The 14757-nt window shown below is 37.0% G+C and overlaps 1 protein-coding gene across 1 annotated transcript in view; it reads right to left on the bottom strand.

The window, feature by feature from the left end:
- Positions 1–3656: 3656 nt before the first annotated feature.
- Positions 3657–14757, bottom strand: part of LOC310730371 (uncharacterized protein) — a 39858-nt gene continuing 28757 nt past the window's right edge. Inside the window, exons 9-20 of the mRNA XM_083549285.1 lie at positions 13871–14053; positions 13680–13772; positions 12987–13073; positions 12376–12409; positions 11998–12090; positions 11719–11817; positions 11236–11274; positions 10097–10110; positions 9716–9961; positions 8069–9515; positions 6914–7973; positions 3657–6128 (exon numbers count right to left, since the gene is read on the bottom strand). Of these exons, the coding sequence (XP_083405411.1) occupies positions 4283–6128; positions 6914–7973; positions 8069–9515; positions 9716–9961; positions 10097–10110; positions 11236–11274; positions 11719–11817; positions 11998–12090; positions 12376–12409; positions 12987–13073; positions 13680–13772; positions 13871–14053 (5241 nt within the window). The 3' untranslated portion in view covers positions 3657–4282. The remainder of the gene's footprint in view (positions 6129–6913; positions 7974–8068; positions 9516–9715; positions 9962–10096; positions 10111–11235; positions 11275–11718; positions 11818–11997; positions 12091–12375; positions 12410–12986; positions 13074–13679; positions 13773–13870; positions 14054–14757) is intronic.

Genomic DNA, 14757 nt, shown 5'->3' with positions numbered 1-14757 from the left:
ATCCACCTGCCAGAAACAACCTGCATCCTTCAATACGCAGATGACATCCTTGTCACAGGACTGACTGAGCAGGACTGCCACAAAGCTTCAGTGGTCGTCTGCAATGTCCTGGCTCAGGCTGGATTTAAAGCTACAGTGGGTGAAGAGAAAGGTCTCATATCTGGGCCATGTGATTTCAGAAAGCCAATGTCTGTTGTGAAAAGCGCTATAGAAATAAACTTGACTTGACTTGACTTGGCTTCAACTTCAGGTCGTCCAAATTATGCTAATCCGTTTCACCTTTATCCGCACAAACGTGGTGGTATGGCTGCGGAGATTCTAGCCCAGGAACACGGTGACAGACATTGCTCTGTTGCGAATCTTTCCAAATCTTTAAACATAGCACAAGGAATGCCCCCGTGTTTGCGTGCAGTGGCTGCTGCGGCTCTGATGCTGAGAAAATGGTGCTGTCACATCCTTTTATATTGTACACCTCAAATCAGGTAACAGCTATTTTACACAAGCTCATCACACAACATATAAATCATTAAGGACCGTGTTAATAAAACCTGCATTGAAACAGGCCAAAATTGGACTGTTGTTCTCCTGGCTGTACTCACAGAAATGGGAATGACCTCATCTTCAACTACTAAACTGTCACCTTTTAAAATCCTAATGGGCCAGCCTTTCCTGACCCCATGGGACGCACTGGCATTTCTTCCTTAGGTAACCTGGAAGTGATGGTGGACGACTACGTTTCTTCCCTGGTTGAGAAATTGAATTCTATTAGTCCTGAAGTCTCACTAACTCTTCCTCTGCCAACAGAAAAGCCAACACATCATTTTGTGCATAATCATTAGGTCCTGATACGAAGTCTGAAGCCTACCAAGGTCTGTGAGCTGAAGTATTTGGGTCCAGTGACTGTTCTAGCTGTAACCAGAACTGGAGTTCTGACTGATTATCAGCCACAGTGGATACACGCAAGCAGGATTAAAACAGCACCCACTTAATCTGTGCACTAATTGGTCTGTTGGCCTAAGAAGCTTACCTAAGTGAGTATTCAGGGCTGAAACAGCTGAGAGCCCACGGAAAGATCCTTTCTTTATAGTAGAAAGGGGGCCACCCCCGGGGTGAAGATCTAACTTACTTGACTGTTTTGTTTAGCTTACCCTAAAACCTGCTCTAGGTCTAAATTCTATAACAATATGTGCATAGTTGTAATTACACTCGAATTTTTATTATTCTCTATGAACACATCATTTAGAGAGGAAACTGTTACGTATACCTGATAATACTGCTTATAGACATATTGAACAGGCACTGAGAAACAATTGTCTCATGATGTCTTGGAGAACGTGAAACAACTGCTTTTTTTTTGAGAAGATTAAAAATTTGTTCTAACACAAAATTTACAATTATTTTGTATTAAGATATTAATATGATGTGAGGTCCAGTTACCAGCGTGACACTAAAATCGGTAGTAGTAATGGCAACTTTTTACTCAAGTACATGCCAGAGCCCAAACTTCTTTACTTTAAGTGTAGTCAGTACTTCAGCTTTTACCAGTCTTTTAAAACATAAGTATCTGTACTTCAACTTTATTGAAGGATGGGTACTTTTGCGATCTCTGCTTGCATGCCCTGCCTTCTTTTGATCTTTTCTTTTTTTATTTTTGAACAGAAGGAATACAATACTACAGATTCACCTGTAGGCTATATAGCACTTAACCCAGACATGCCCTATATGAAACGAAAATTATGAAATTATGAATGAGAGGAACCTGGCAACTGGTTATATGGTTGATATAATGCAACATATTTTTGATATATTTAAATTAGATTTTTGGACTTTTGTAGGTAACAGTTTGGGCAGCTCTTAAACAATGTTTCTTGGTTGGGTGCAACTGTACATCCACTGCACACTGTTCATTATCAGCAAAATATTATGCTCACTGCTGAATGGACTTGTTGGGATGCTCTCATATAGCACGTTGCTTTGTCTTGCTCTTCTCTGGTTCTGAAAAAAGAATGACGAACACGAAGATGATCCTGACACTGGTAAACTGATTCTTGGGCCTCTTGAAGTAAAACTTGCTTCTGTCCTTGTTGGGGGGAAATATGCCACAAGTGGATTTATTGGCTGAGAGCTTACAAAGGTACCATATGCACTATATTTGGAAACAAAGCGGAAGATGAAGAGTGACGGGATGTGACAGAAAGAGTGACAGGATGGGGCTAGCCCTTTTTCCCCATTGTTCCCCAATGGGGTAAAAGGGCTAGCCCCATCCTGTCACTCTCTCATTCTAAGTTAACATAGGAGACAGTTTTTTTGTAAAAATCCCAGGACACCAGCAGTTTCTTAAATACTCAAACCAGCCCATTTGGCACAAACATCAATGAAGAGATTACATGTTTTTTCCATTCTGATGTTTGATGTAAACATTAATTAAAGCTCTTGACCTGTCTCTGCATTAATTTTCTGCATTGCTCTGCTGCCACATGATTGAATAATTAGATAACTGCACAAAGCTTTCTGTGGCAGCTGAAGAAGGAGTTTTATCTTCCTGCGAAGATGTTGGTGAACTACACTGCCATCATCGAATATATCCTCACATCCTCCATTATGGTCTGGTTTGCTGCAGATACAGCCAGGGACAAGGCCAAGCTGCAGCATGTCATCCATTATGCCGATTAAGTCTTCCATCCCTCCAGGAGCTGTACGTCTCCAGGACGTACAGCCAAGCTGTGACACGTCTTATCCTGGAAACAAACTCTTTCCGTCCCTCCCCTCCCCTTTCCTCATGCCACAAGAGAAACAACAGTTTCTTCCCCACTGCAGTCAGCCTGCTAAACAGTGCCCCACTTATCTGTATAAAGCTGCTTATCTGTGTAAAGCTGTTTTGAGACAATTTACATTGTAAAAATTGCTATACAAAATAAAAATTAATTGAATTCACCTTTACTTTTACATTCTGAATTGCACTACTTCTCATGCAAAGCCAATTTCTGTATACAGTAATATTAAATTTATCATAGTTTATTTAGTACACATTTTGTATCTGTGTATATGTTCGCACCCGATGCCAAGACAAAATCCTAGTACTGAAAAAGTGCTTTTTGCTGAACCTGGCAATAAAACATTTACTGATTTTGATTTTTTTCAGATTTTGATTCTGAAATGTAGAGGGGTACAGGTGATCTTAATAAAGTGATGGTGAGTAGGTACACAGTATATTAATTTTAAAATGTTGAAATATCCAATTTAATGGATGGTAATTAAAAAAAAAAAAACAGACACAAATTTTTTTTATAATGAGGAAACAAAGTATTATTATATGGTGTATTCAAATGGTTTGACAGTTAAATTGGAAACAACAATATTATGAAATACTGCAAATTCTCACATCGTCATACTTTTGACAACTATATATAGTTGTCACATTACATAGTTTGGTATAGAATTCTACAATATATAGTTAAAAACTATATATATATATATATATATATATATATATATATATATATATATATATATATATATATATATATATATATATATATATATATATATTTGGAACTACAAATCATGAAATGCTGCACAGGATGGACAGTATTATTTTGTAAATTTTTTTTTTTTTTTTAAATAACATGTTTGTACTGATTTTTGAACTGGCAACATTCTTTTTATATTTTTATCTTACCATTACCACAGATATCACTAAGGTGCTTTCAAAGGATGTGTGAAATGAGTCCATAAATGGATTTTGGAATGCTAAAATCTTTCCAATAAAGCAGTGTCATGTCTGCTTAACACTATCTTATACAAAACATTCTTCTACTTTCCCTTAATTGTACATACACATTTCTTTTCCAACTGCTGATATGTCTGGACCACATAAGTAATTGTGCAAAATACAGAAAAGAGTTAAGTGCCATAAAAATCCCCATCTCATAAATAAGAGAACTGCACATTTCAGCCTAAAAAATGTCACAGAGGCTTTGGTTAAGTTACAAAGAAATTAAAATAGTTTACATTAATATAAAAATAATAAAATAACACTGTTTAAAATAGAAACTAGAAATGCAGGTTGGGCAGTGATCCAAACTTGAGTTGTAAATAAAGCACCCCTTTGCAGCTAAAGAATTAGCAATGAGCAAAAAAATCAAATAAAAAAATGAAAAAACTTGACACCCGTAATTTGTCATCTCAGTAAATTGGACATGAACATCTATCCGTCTCCTTTTACACATGGTAAAGTGCCTGGTAAATGTGGTTAAAGCAGAGGGCATTTTATTATGAGGTTTTAGAGCCTTTTGCAGTTCTGCATTGAGAGTGTGCAGCCATTTATGCTGACCCTTCTCATGCCCTGGCTCTCCGTCACTGGTGCAAGAGTTTGAGTCAAGCTAACCTGGGCATTACTAAAGGATGCAATTCTCCCACTTCCAGCAATCTGCAGATTGACAGTTGTGGCATAACTGGTTTTTAATTGTGTCTTAGTCCCCTGTGTCGGCACATTGTCCACTTGCTTTCTATCATCTGAGGGCTGAATATAAGTGTCCTTTTCAGGTACAGACGTGGCTTGAGCCACATAGGCACAGATAAGGCTACTCCGACATGTACCCTTCCCCAGTTCTGAGTCCCCCTGTTCAGTTTCGGGACTAGATGGTGAGGGTAAAAGGTTACACTGAGAATTGTCTACTGTGTTATAAACAGGTGGCAGTTCATGCGTTTGTGGCCAGTTAAAGTTTGTTAGTTGCTTTCCAGCATCAGTGCTCTTCCCAGTAGTCTCCCTAATCAGATACTGAGGTTCTGGACTAACACACATAGGGGAACCATTACAGGAACGCATTTGAGGACTAGCTGAGTGCAACTCTGAATCCATTGTCCATTGTCCATTCTCTGCAAACGACCTATGCTCATTTCTTAATGGACTTGTTGGGCTGCATGTCAAGCTCTCAAATGACAAGTTGCTTCCTCTTGCTCTTCTCTGGCTCTGAGAGAAGAATGTCGAACATGAAGATAATCCTGACACTGGTGAAGTTATTCTGGAGCCTCTTGAAGTTGCTTCTGTTTTTGTCGGGGAGGAAGGTGTCACTAGTGGATTCCTTGGCTGAGGGCTTACAATGCACCATATATTTGTTGGAATGCCTATAGGAGGGGGAGAGGTTACCCGTGGACTTGTACATGGAGACAAAATGGAAGAGGAAGTTGTTTGAGAAAACTCTAAGGACAAAGGAATGAAAGGGCTGGATCCACTCTGTCTGGGGGTGCGTGGGGTAGGAGGTTTGGTTACTAATGGACCAGCACTATTCTGGACAAGTGGTGGGGAACAGAAACGTGTGAACAGAGATGGTGAGTTAGAGGGAGACTGGGCACGTGAGTTAGGCTCAGAGGACAGGAATGGTCGAGCAATTCTGTTATGTGAGGTCTCGCGATGTGGTTCATGGGGACCTCTGTATATTTGTGATGATGATAATGATGAGGATGATGGCTTTTTATTACTATTTGCCCAAGCATTGCTACAATGGCCATTATTGTTGTTGTTGTTATTGCTATTCAGTTCAGTATGAAGAGACTGATCAGCCATTGAATGAGTAACTGGTGAAGCAGGTGGGATAAAATGTTCGTTGCGGTTAGGAGGAGGAGATTGTACAGTTGCTGGGCTAGATCGCAAAATAGTAGAGCAGGAAGGGGATGGAGGAAATTTTAGAATTTGGCTTTCTGTCACCTTTGTGGATGAAGTGCTCGAATCTTTCTGTACATTTGAGGTCAGAGCAGCAGGTTTAGGGGATGGAGACCTTTGTCTCAAAGACGATGTTGGCAATGAACTGGAATTGGCAGGGGGGGAGGTAGCCTGCATGCGGGCATTCCTTTTGGCTATGTTTTGAGATATTGACTGACTAATACATGAAGCAGCAAGTGATTTGGCAAGGGCAGAAGAATTTGTTTGGGAGTTTGAATAGCTCATATTAGGGGAGGGCGAGCGCATCCGAAGGCTTAAATTAAAAACAGATGGCTTTGTTTCATAAAATTGTAAAGGAAAACTGGGTGACTTGTTACATAATGAGTTTTTACTTGAAGACATCACAGAAAATGATGGTGTGGTGTCTTGATCTTGTTCCATGGACCCGGTCTGTGCTTGTGACAGTCTAAAATCAAAACAGAACAAAATATCTGATCACAATCTGGCAGACTTTCTGAAGTTCCTTTCAACACACTTGAATCTATTGTATACATTTTTTGAAAGACGAATTATTATCACACATAAATGGGTTGCCTTTTGAGACAATGTCCATCATTATATAAATAGAATTGAAGTGCTGAGATGAGACCCCTTTTATTTCTTTAAAGAGAGACTGGTGAAGTCAGAACTAACCCTAACACTAACCCTACTTATAGTCTATTCTTTTTTTAATACTTTTTAATAATACGATTCTGTATCTGTATTGTGTTTTTAAATTTTGATTCTATATATGGACTTCAGTTAGTACTTGTTGATCATTTGAAAACCTATTATATTTTTGAGTTTGCACGTATTTTTCCCACATGCCTCCTCCATGCGCATGATTTAGTTTCTAGTCCCTTGGTACCACTTCAGAAGACAGAGTGAGATACTTTTTTCATGCACATACAGTCTTTTAACATTATGTAACACTGTATTTCCCGTTCATTCGATTCATGTGATCATTTCCCAGTAACATATTGCATATGTATCTTCTTTTTCTCCATAATTAATTATGTATTAGAATTCTGCACTATATCAAGTTCTATAGCTGTAATTTTATGTTAGTTTTTTTTACTTGAATTGCTCTTGTATCAGATTTACAGAGTGTATATGCTCCTTATTTTATATGGCATAATAAACAGCCTGCATTTTTAAGAGTGGACTTTTAGGGTGAAATGTGCAAAAACAAAAAAAACCTCTATAAATTACCGTTGGGAGGATATGTCTGTCCTCCAAGGAGAAATCTGGCTTCCCATCTCATTGTGGAAGTCGACGGCTCTTTGGTTGTTAGATTTTGGTAGATTATTTGTGCCAGTTTTACAGAAAGCTGATGTTTGGGAATGGTTCGACATTAATAATTTTTTGTTGCCTCCCAGAGTCTGTGGAGTTACCATCTCTTGCAAACCATGCAGAGGTGGTACATTTGTGCAGCTTGTTTCAGGGTAACATTGATATTGGAGTTGTGAAGAACATGACTGAGGAGATACATCAACATCAAGTACATTTGGTGACATTCTGGGATTTCCATCGCATGTTGTTTCTGAGACTCCATTCCCAAGGTACTGTGACAATTCTGTTGGAAGAGATGTATCTACAACATTAACAGATGATAGAGCCACTTTAGTGCAAATTATGGGATCATCAGTAGAACCTAAATTTATGGATAATCTCATTTGGCTATCACCCACTGTCTCCTCTGTAAACTGTGGGATTTCGCAAGGCGTATTCATTAAACCATGGCTCTCTTTAACAGCACTGGCTTCTACTTTTAGGGGTGAAAATTCCTTTGAACCATTTCTAGATTTAGAACAGCAGTCCATTATTGGTTTGTCTACAACTAATAATTTATGTTCATCTTTTCTGTCAGAGGTTGGATTTTGATCAACTATTGAATGGTCCTCCTTAATTGAATACAAACTGTGGTCTTGCCCAAGACAATATTTGACTTGTGATCCAGAGCTTTGAACAGCAGGTGTGTCTTGGTTTTCATCTGAAAGAATGTCTTGATCTGTGGAGCTCTCCAAATAGTTTTGAGTTCCCATATTTGTGGGCAAGTGTTCTTCCTCTTTTTCAGATGGTAACTCAGTTATAGTGGAGGATTCCAGTGAAATGATTTCTGTTGCGCTCGCTTCAAGAATGGTCACTTGCTCCTTTTGTCCAGTAATGTCATAATAGTTTTCTTGGTGACAGGCTGTAGTGAATTGCTCTTTAACAATCACATGTCCGAATGACTCAGGTGTAGAGTAAGTAACAGACTCCATGTGAATATCTGTCAAATAAAAATAAAAAAAAAAGCTCTTAAAATTTAAATAAAAAATACTCATGCATAGTTTGAGATGTCACATATAAAAAATAATGTCTTACCTGAGAGTTGATTCTGTGTGTTCTCCTCTGCCTGATTCAGCAGTATCTGAGACTTTGGAGGCGAATTTACTTTACATGATGCCTTTGTAACACGGGTTCTTTTCTGATGTAATGGTACCTTCATACTACTTGACTTGGCCATATACATTTGTGCTAACATTTGTACCTTACTCAGAATTTTATCTGAGTTCTCTACTAAACACTGATCCATAGGAGCTGATTCAAAGAATCCTATACTTGATACATCTGCAATGCCTTCATAAAGTGTCCTACTGCAGCTGACTGCCTTACCATGGCGAGACCACCGTCCCACTTTAATCTGGCTAGGCAGACTATCCAAACTGCCATTAGGGTTAGTCTTGTCTCTGGGAACAGCAGTCGACTGAGCTTCTTTGGCAGTTTTGTCTTTTGGCTCAGAGGTTTTAAAGTCTGTGCTCTCATTGTGGTCCTCTTCAGGCGAAAGCTGGTCATTGAGCACAGAAGTCCTTCTGTCAGTTGCAGGCAATAAATCTTTTGCACATACTTCTTTGTCCTTGGCAAAGCTACTTTCCTTACAGGCTTTCTCTTTCTCTTGCATACTTGAGGTGATCCTTTCCTTGTCTTTCCATAGCTCCATACAAGGTCTAAAATCACAGATCTGTTCATCATTATTAGATTTTGACTCCGTTTTACTTTGGCTGGTATGCTCAATTAGAGCATTAACACTGGTGTCATCAGGCTGACTAAAAGTCTTTAGATCTTTGTCAGGTACAGCAGGTGATATGGACGTGAGGTCATTTTCATTGCAGTCTGAACGCCCACTCTCAGAATCACATAAGCTGACTTGGTGAACAAAGAAATTATAACGTGAAACAGAATCTTTTACAAGTCCAGCAGGAATGTTAGAAAAGCTATTCCTGCGTGAAGCTTGCCCATCATCGGCCACTGCCTCCGCTGCCTCATAGTAACTGCGGATTTTTTCAATTATCTGATGATGGCTCTTTTGTTCAACTTCCCCTTTAGGCAGCAAAGGGTTATCAGCAGTTTTGTGTGTGGAAGCAGAGTTATCACACAGCTCACCAGCAGTTTTGCTAACTATTTCTTCAATTTTATTTGTTAGAGGTGATATTTTATCTTCGGCAACAGTGTCCTCATCTTCCTTCTCCATTAAATGCTCAGGCACTAGTGCTGCCATGACTACCTCTGATTCCAGTGATTCACTCATACTTTCATTTTGTTTCGGCAAGTAAGAGGATAATGATGATGAAGTATCTCCACCAAAATCTTTTGCTGTGGTTGAGTCATGGCCAATATCATCATCCTTGTTTGCTTCATTATTAATCAGTGGTTGCATATCTGGTGGTCTACTGGAAACACTATTCAGCTGATCTTTCTCTTTTATTTCTTGTGTTTTCTGATATTCTATTAAGTCCTCTGGTTCAATGCAGGCTTCTGATCTGGGCTCACTCTGTGGACAGAACAATAGTATGAAAACAGCTAATTCCTACTGCGAGCAATAGACCATAATAATCAATATACATCGTAATCATTATAATAATCAATATAAATTCAGTTGAAATGTATAAAGAACGTGACATTTTTTCACATTGATTTCCACCATAGGACTTTTTTGGCACATTGATATTGGATACAATTGGATACTCCTACCATATTAGAAGACAGCTCTGCCATGCCCTCTCGTGCACGGCTCTCATTGATAAACTGCATGATTTCTTCAGTGATGGAGAGCGTTGGCGGTGTAGGGAGAGGTGACATGTCCTCATCTTCATCCTGACCAAGACACAATTTATCCTGGCCTGAGCCAACCTCAATGACTGATGATGCAAGCGTACTGGCACTGCCTGAAGAAGCCAAGCTCTCCACCTGTGTATAGAGCTCACCTTCACTTCCAGCCTAGGAAACCACAGAGACAAAAACATACAAGAAGTGCTATCAGGTAACATACTTTATTGTTTTGCATGTTATGTGTTTTATTTAAATTGTTATAGAACTTAAAACATTTACTATGTAAAATAAACCTGCTCTCACCTTTAAAGAGGTCACTGTTAAACGGCGCATGATACAGAAAAAAAAGAACACAGAAAAATTAGAACCAAACTTTTATTTGGGTTAAATGCTAGGTCAGAATAAAATACAGCACTGTGCAAATGTGGAAGGTGTAAAAAAATGCTTTCAAAATGCCTTCAAAAATTTGAAGTTTTAACAACTTATTTATCACTTACAAAATGGAAAGTAAACGAACAAAAGCTAAATCCATATCAGATCAGTATTTTGTGTGGAAAAACACTTTAAAAACATGATTAATTCATCTAGTTACACCTGCATGCAGGAATCTGGCAAATAGATTGCTCCAAACATCTTAGAGAACTAATGACATCTGTGGATGTAGGCTGCCTCGAATCCTTTTCTCAATGCATGTGATTCCAGACAGACTCGATGATGTTGAGATCAGGGCTCTGTGGGGGCCAAACCATTACTTCCAGGACTCCTTATTTTTTTCTCCACTGAAGATAATTCTTAATGACATTAGCTGTATGTTTAGGGTCACTGTCCTGCTGCAGATTAAATTTGGCAATCAGATGCCTTCCTGATAGTATTGCATGATGTATAAGTATCTGTAAAAATTGCAAGGAACCTTTACCATGCTTCACTATTCCCTGCAGACACTCATTATTGTACCACTCTCCAGCCTTTTAACAAACAACTTGCCTCCTGCCACAGTTAAATATAAAATATATTTAAAAATAAAATTGTTCTTAAATTTCATGCATAGTGTAGTTGCTTTGCCATGTTTCCATCTCAGGGTTATGGCTTTTTGGCAACAATTCTTCCATGAAGAAAAATCCCAGACTTTGTGCAAGTGTATTAAGTGCAATTGTGAGACTCGAAAGCCGAAGGGTATTCATATTAAATATTGATTTGGTTTTTTTTTTTTTTTCTGTTCGCTCACATTGCATTTTGTAAATTAATTAAAATATTTATAACAATTGATCAAAAAGTTATAAACAATGACTATATATGACTATATATACTATATATACTATATATATATATATATATATATATATATATATATATATATATATATATATATATATATATATATATATATATATTTTTTTTTTTTTTTTTTTTTTTGTGGAATTAATTACAGGGAACACACTTACCACCCTGTTGAAATACTGCCTCTATGTCTTTGGCAGGAGCTAGAAGCACAAAATGCCAATTTATCAGTAAAATTTATTCATCGATATCTTCGGTATGTTACCTTGAACAGTGGTTCCCAGACCCCCCCCCCCCCCCACTTGGGGTCGCTAAATAATTGTAGATGGGTCACCAAGAGCGCTCTTTATTTATTAGTATTTATTTTTTATTAATGTATCTTATATTTTAAGTGAAATAAATAGATTTGTTTGATATTTACATGAACAGATTCAATTGGGCTGCTGTTATCTGTTTATCAGGTTTAAGAAACAAGTAGAACCTGTTGTTGGGAAAAAACAAATTAAATGTGTCTGCTAGTGTGCTTGACTGGGGTTAAAAATATGTTGAAAATGGTAAAATAGGGGTCTCCTGAAAATAAAGGTTGGGATCCACTGCCTTAAAAATATTCTATAATAAATTGTTTTATGTTTTAATGTAAGGTTCACCTGACTGTCTGCGCCCTCTGCGATATGGCAGGTTTCCTTCCAGTAGCAAAGGAAGACTTTTCTTGGCTTTCTCTGGGGTGTAGATAAATTCAGGAGGTTCTGAGGAATGGCATAAGCAAAGCAGCAGTGCAGAATACTTAAATTGTGAGATTACTAAAACACACCTTTCCAGCTTTCCATTTTAAAATAAAAGTGACTCAAGCATCTATAATTCACCAACTACAACTTCATTTTTAAAAAGAAATGTTACGATGCAAGTTTTCAAACTTGCTTTCAAACCTGATTGTCTTCTTCCTCTCTGAAATCCATGCGCATCATCTAATCTAGGAGAAGGAACTGGTTTTCGGGTTGGTTCCTGTTCATACTGAGGCGCTGCATGTCAAGCAAAATAAAATAGATCATTAAGCCAAGAACGCAAAAAGTAGACAAATATTACACAAACAACACACAAATACACAATACACAGATATTACAAGCAATGCAACATGCATCTTAAACCTTATTTACTAAAGTGTATAAAGTCTGCATGCATGAGATACAGACATTCAGAGCTGCCATTCTTGGCATGCCCTAAGCAGCTGTTGTTACAGTACGCTGAGCATGCTTGTGCTTTTCATACGAAGCAAAGCTCTAGCCCAACATGCTTCCATTACTTACATTGACAGAAATTATCACCAAGGACCTGCCTTGCCTGTAAAGAAACACAATATTAGGCTGTAAGTTTGCTTCAAAAAAGTAAGAGAGTCCCAATAACGAATGTCTATCACACAGGAGCTCAGAACAATGTTTGAAATAATGTTTGTATAAACTTTTTTACTTGCTTATATAACACAGCTCTTGTTTAATTCTTGAAGGGAGAAGGACATTCATTCTATATAACACATTTCTGACAAGAATCATACATTTTTTTATCACTGCTATTGTAATATCTGATTAAGAGGGGCATGGTTCATATAATGCACAGTCATGTCATTTTCAATCTAACAATGCAAATGTAGAATTTTTACTATGCTATGATAAAAACTATGTAAATAGAACATTTATTAAAGATTTATGGATTCAGAAAACACAATATTGCTTGAGGGTGATGCTGCTCTTCAAAGTGCAGATTTGTACAGTGATTTTGAAATACTACAGGTACTAACTTGTTTCAGGGGCATTCCACAAGATTGGATGAAAATTAACAGGTAGAAAAGTATGCCACACAAACGGCAAATACAAGTGTGAATCTAAACACTATGAAATGTATGTCTTGGACTATATGTTACCTTTTGAGGGAGAGATGCGGGATGGTTTTCCACTATTAGCCTCTTGAGGTAGTGAAGCCACAGTCGCTTTTCCTCTTGGTTTTTAGCCTAGAGGTCATAATTTGAAGACCACCATTACTGACTCAGAAATGTGGAATGTAAAAACAGTGAATATCTGAGTTTCAGTAGATAGTAAATAGCATTTCAGTCATGTACTGCTAAGGGATAGGGTTAGGGTTATTGGGGTTATAAGGTATTTTGTGCATTAAATTTATTCGGCTTACTTTTTCCATTTCAACGAGTGTTAAATGATGTAATTTTGCATGAGCAACATGTATTAATCATCCTCTAGTCCAGAGGTGGCCAACCACTGCAAAAAGAAGCTAATCTGGGTGCAGGTTTTCATTCCAATCAAGCAGGAGTCAACGGCTTTAACAAACTATCAGTGGTTTCTGTTTGGTTTAAATAGCAAAAATCCAACCACAATGCACTTTGATGGAAATATTGGTCCAGTGCTCTAGACCTTCATCAGCATTAGTTTGCACTATATCATTTTGATTGATAAACTACACCTTGATCTAAGAGTGCAATAAACATGGAAGTCCTTCATCTGATATACTATATTAGACACACAATCTAATCCATACATCAATTTGTAATATAAATATATACTGTCCAGTATATCTCTAAAATCTCCCATTCTCCATTTCTTACCTGAACAATGTGCTGTTGTTTTGGGATTGTTTGATCTGACACCTTAAAACAGAGAGGATCCTTCATGTTCTCTACCAGAAGCAAGTTGCAACACTAGAACATACCAAAACAGAGTATATGTAAACAGTCTTTGACATATATTCATATCCAAGCAGCTGATACAAACATTGCAACCAACACTTATTACTCACAAAAATATGTGTGCTGTAGATAAAATGCTCCATGCGCTTTTTCGCAATTAGCAGCATTTTATCAAAGAGGAAGAAGGCTCTCTCCTTTTTAACCCTCTGAACACGGAAAGAACCTTCCAGAACCAGCTCTCCAAAGCCGCTGAGGTCAGGACCGGTCCAGTTTAGCAACAGATTTTCAATCTCCTGCCAGGATGTGACAAAATATTTTAGTTTCCACTTCGATGCAAATAAGTGTAGCCTTAATTGTGTATATTTATACCAAAATGTTCTTAATTTCATACCTTATGCATATTAGTGTGTCAGAAACAAAGATACCATTTAAGATTTCTGGAAATGAATTTCCCACTAATAATAATAATAATAATAATAATAATAATAATAATAATAATAATTTATTATTATTATTATTTATAATATTTATATTATAAATTAATTATACTTTATAAATTATAATAAATTATTTATAAATTAAATTTAAATTATAAAAAATAATTATAAATAATTATTATTTATTTATTATTATTATTAATTTATTATTATTATTATTATTATTTTTATTATTATCATTTATTATTATTAATTATCATATTAGTGTTATTTTTCCCTCTGTAAAATGAAAAGAACTTCTGGATAACTTTTAAAATAAAAATGTCATTGTCTTGACTTGTAGAACCAGAAGAAATTTCTACAGAAGAATTACAGCAAGTCCCACAAGATTTACATTTCTTTATCAAATCACTGGTCACCTAGGAACACCTGCACCATTTCTCTCTTACACAATTATCAATGCAATCAGCTTCGTGACAGCAGCACAATGCATAAAATCATGTAGATACAGTTCAAGAGCTTCAGACAATGTTTTAAATGAACATCATATAAGAGTTTAA

The sequence above is a fragment of the Silurus aristotelis genome, assembly GCF_946808225.1.
Source record: "Silurus aristotelis genome assembly, chromosome: 8".
Lineage (NCBI taxonomy): Eukaryota > Metazoa > Chordata > Actinopteri > Siluriformes > Siluridae > Silurus > Silurus aristotelis.
This window is presented reverse-complemented; position numbering and strand designations above follow the sequence as displayed.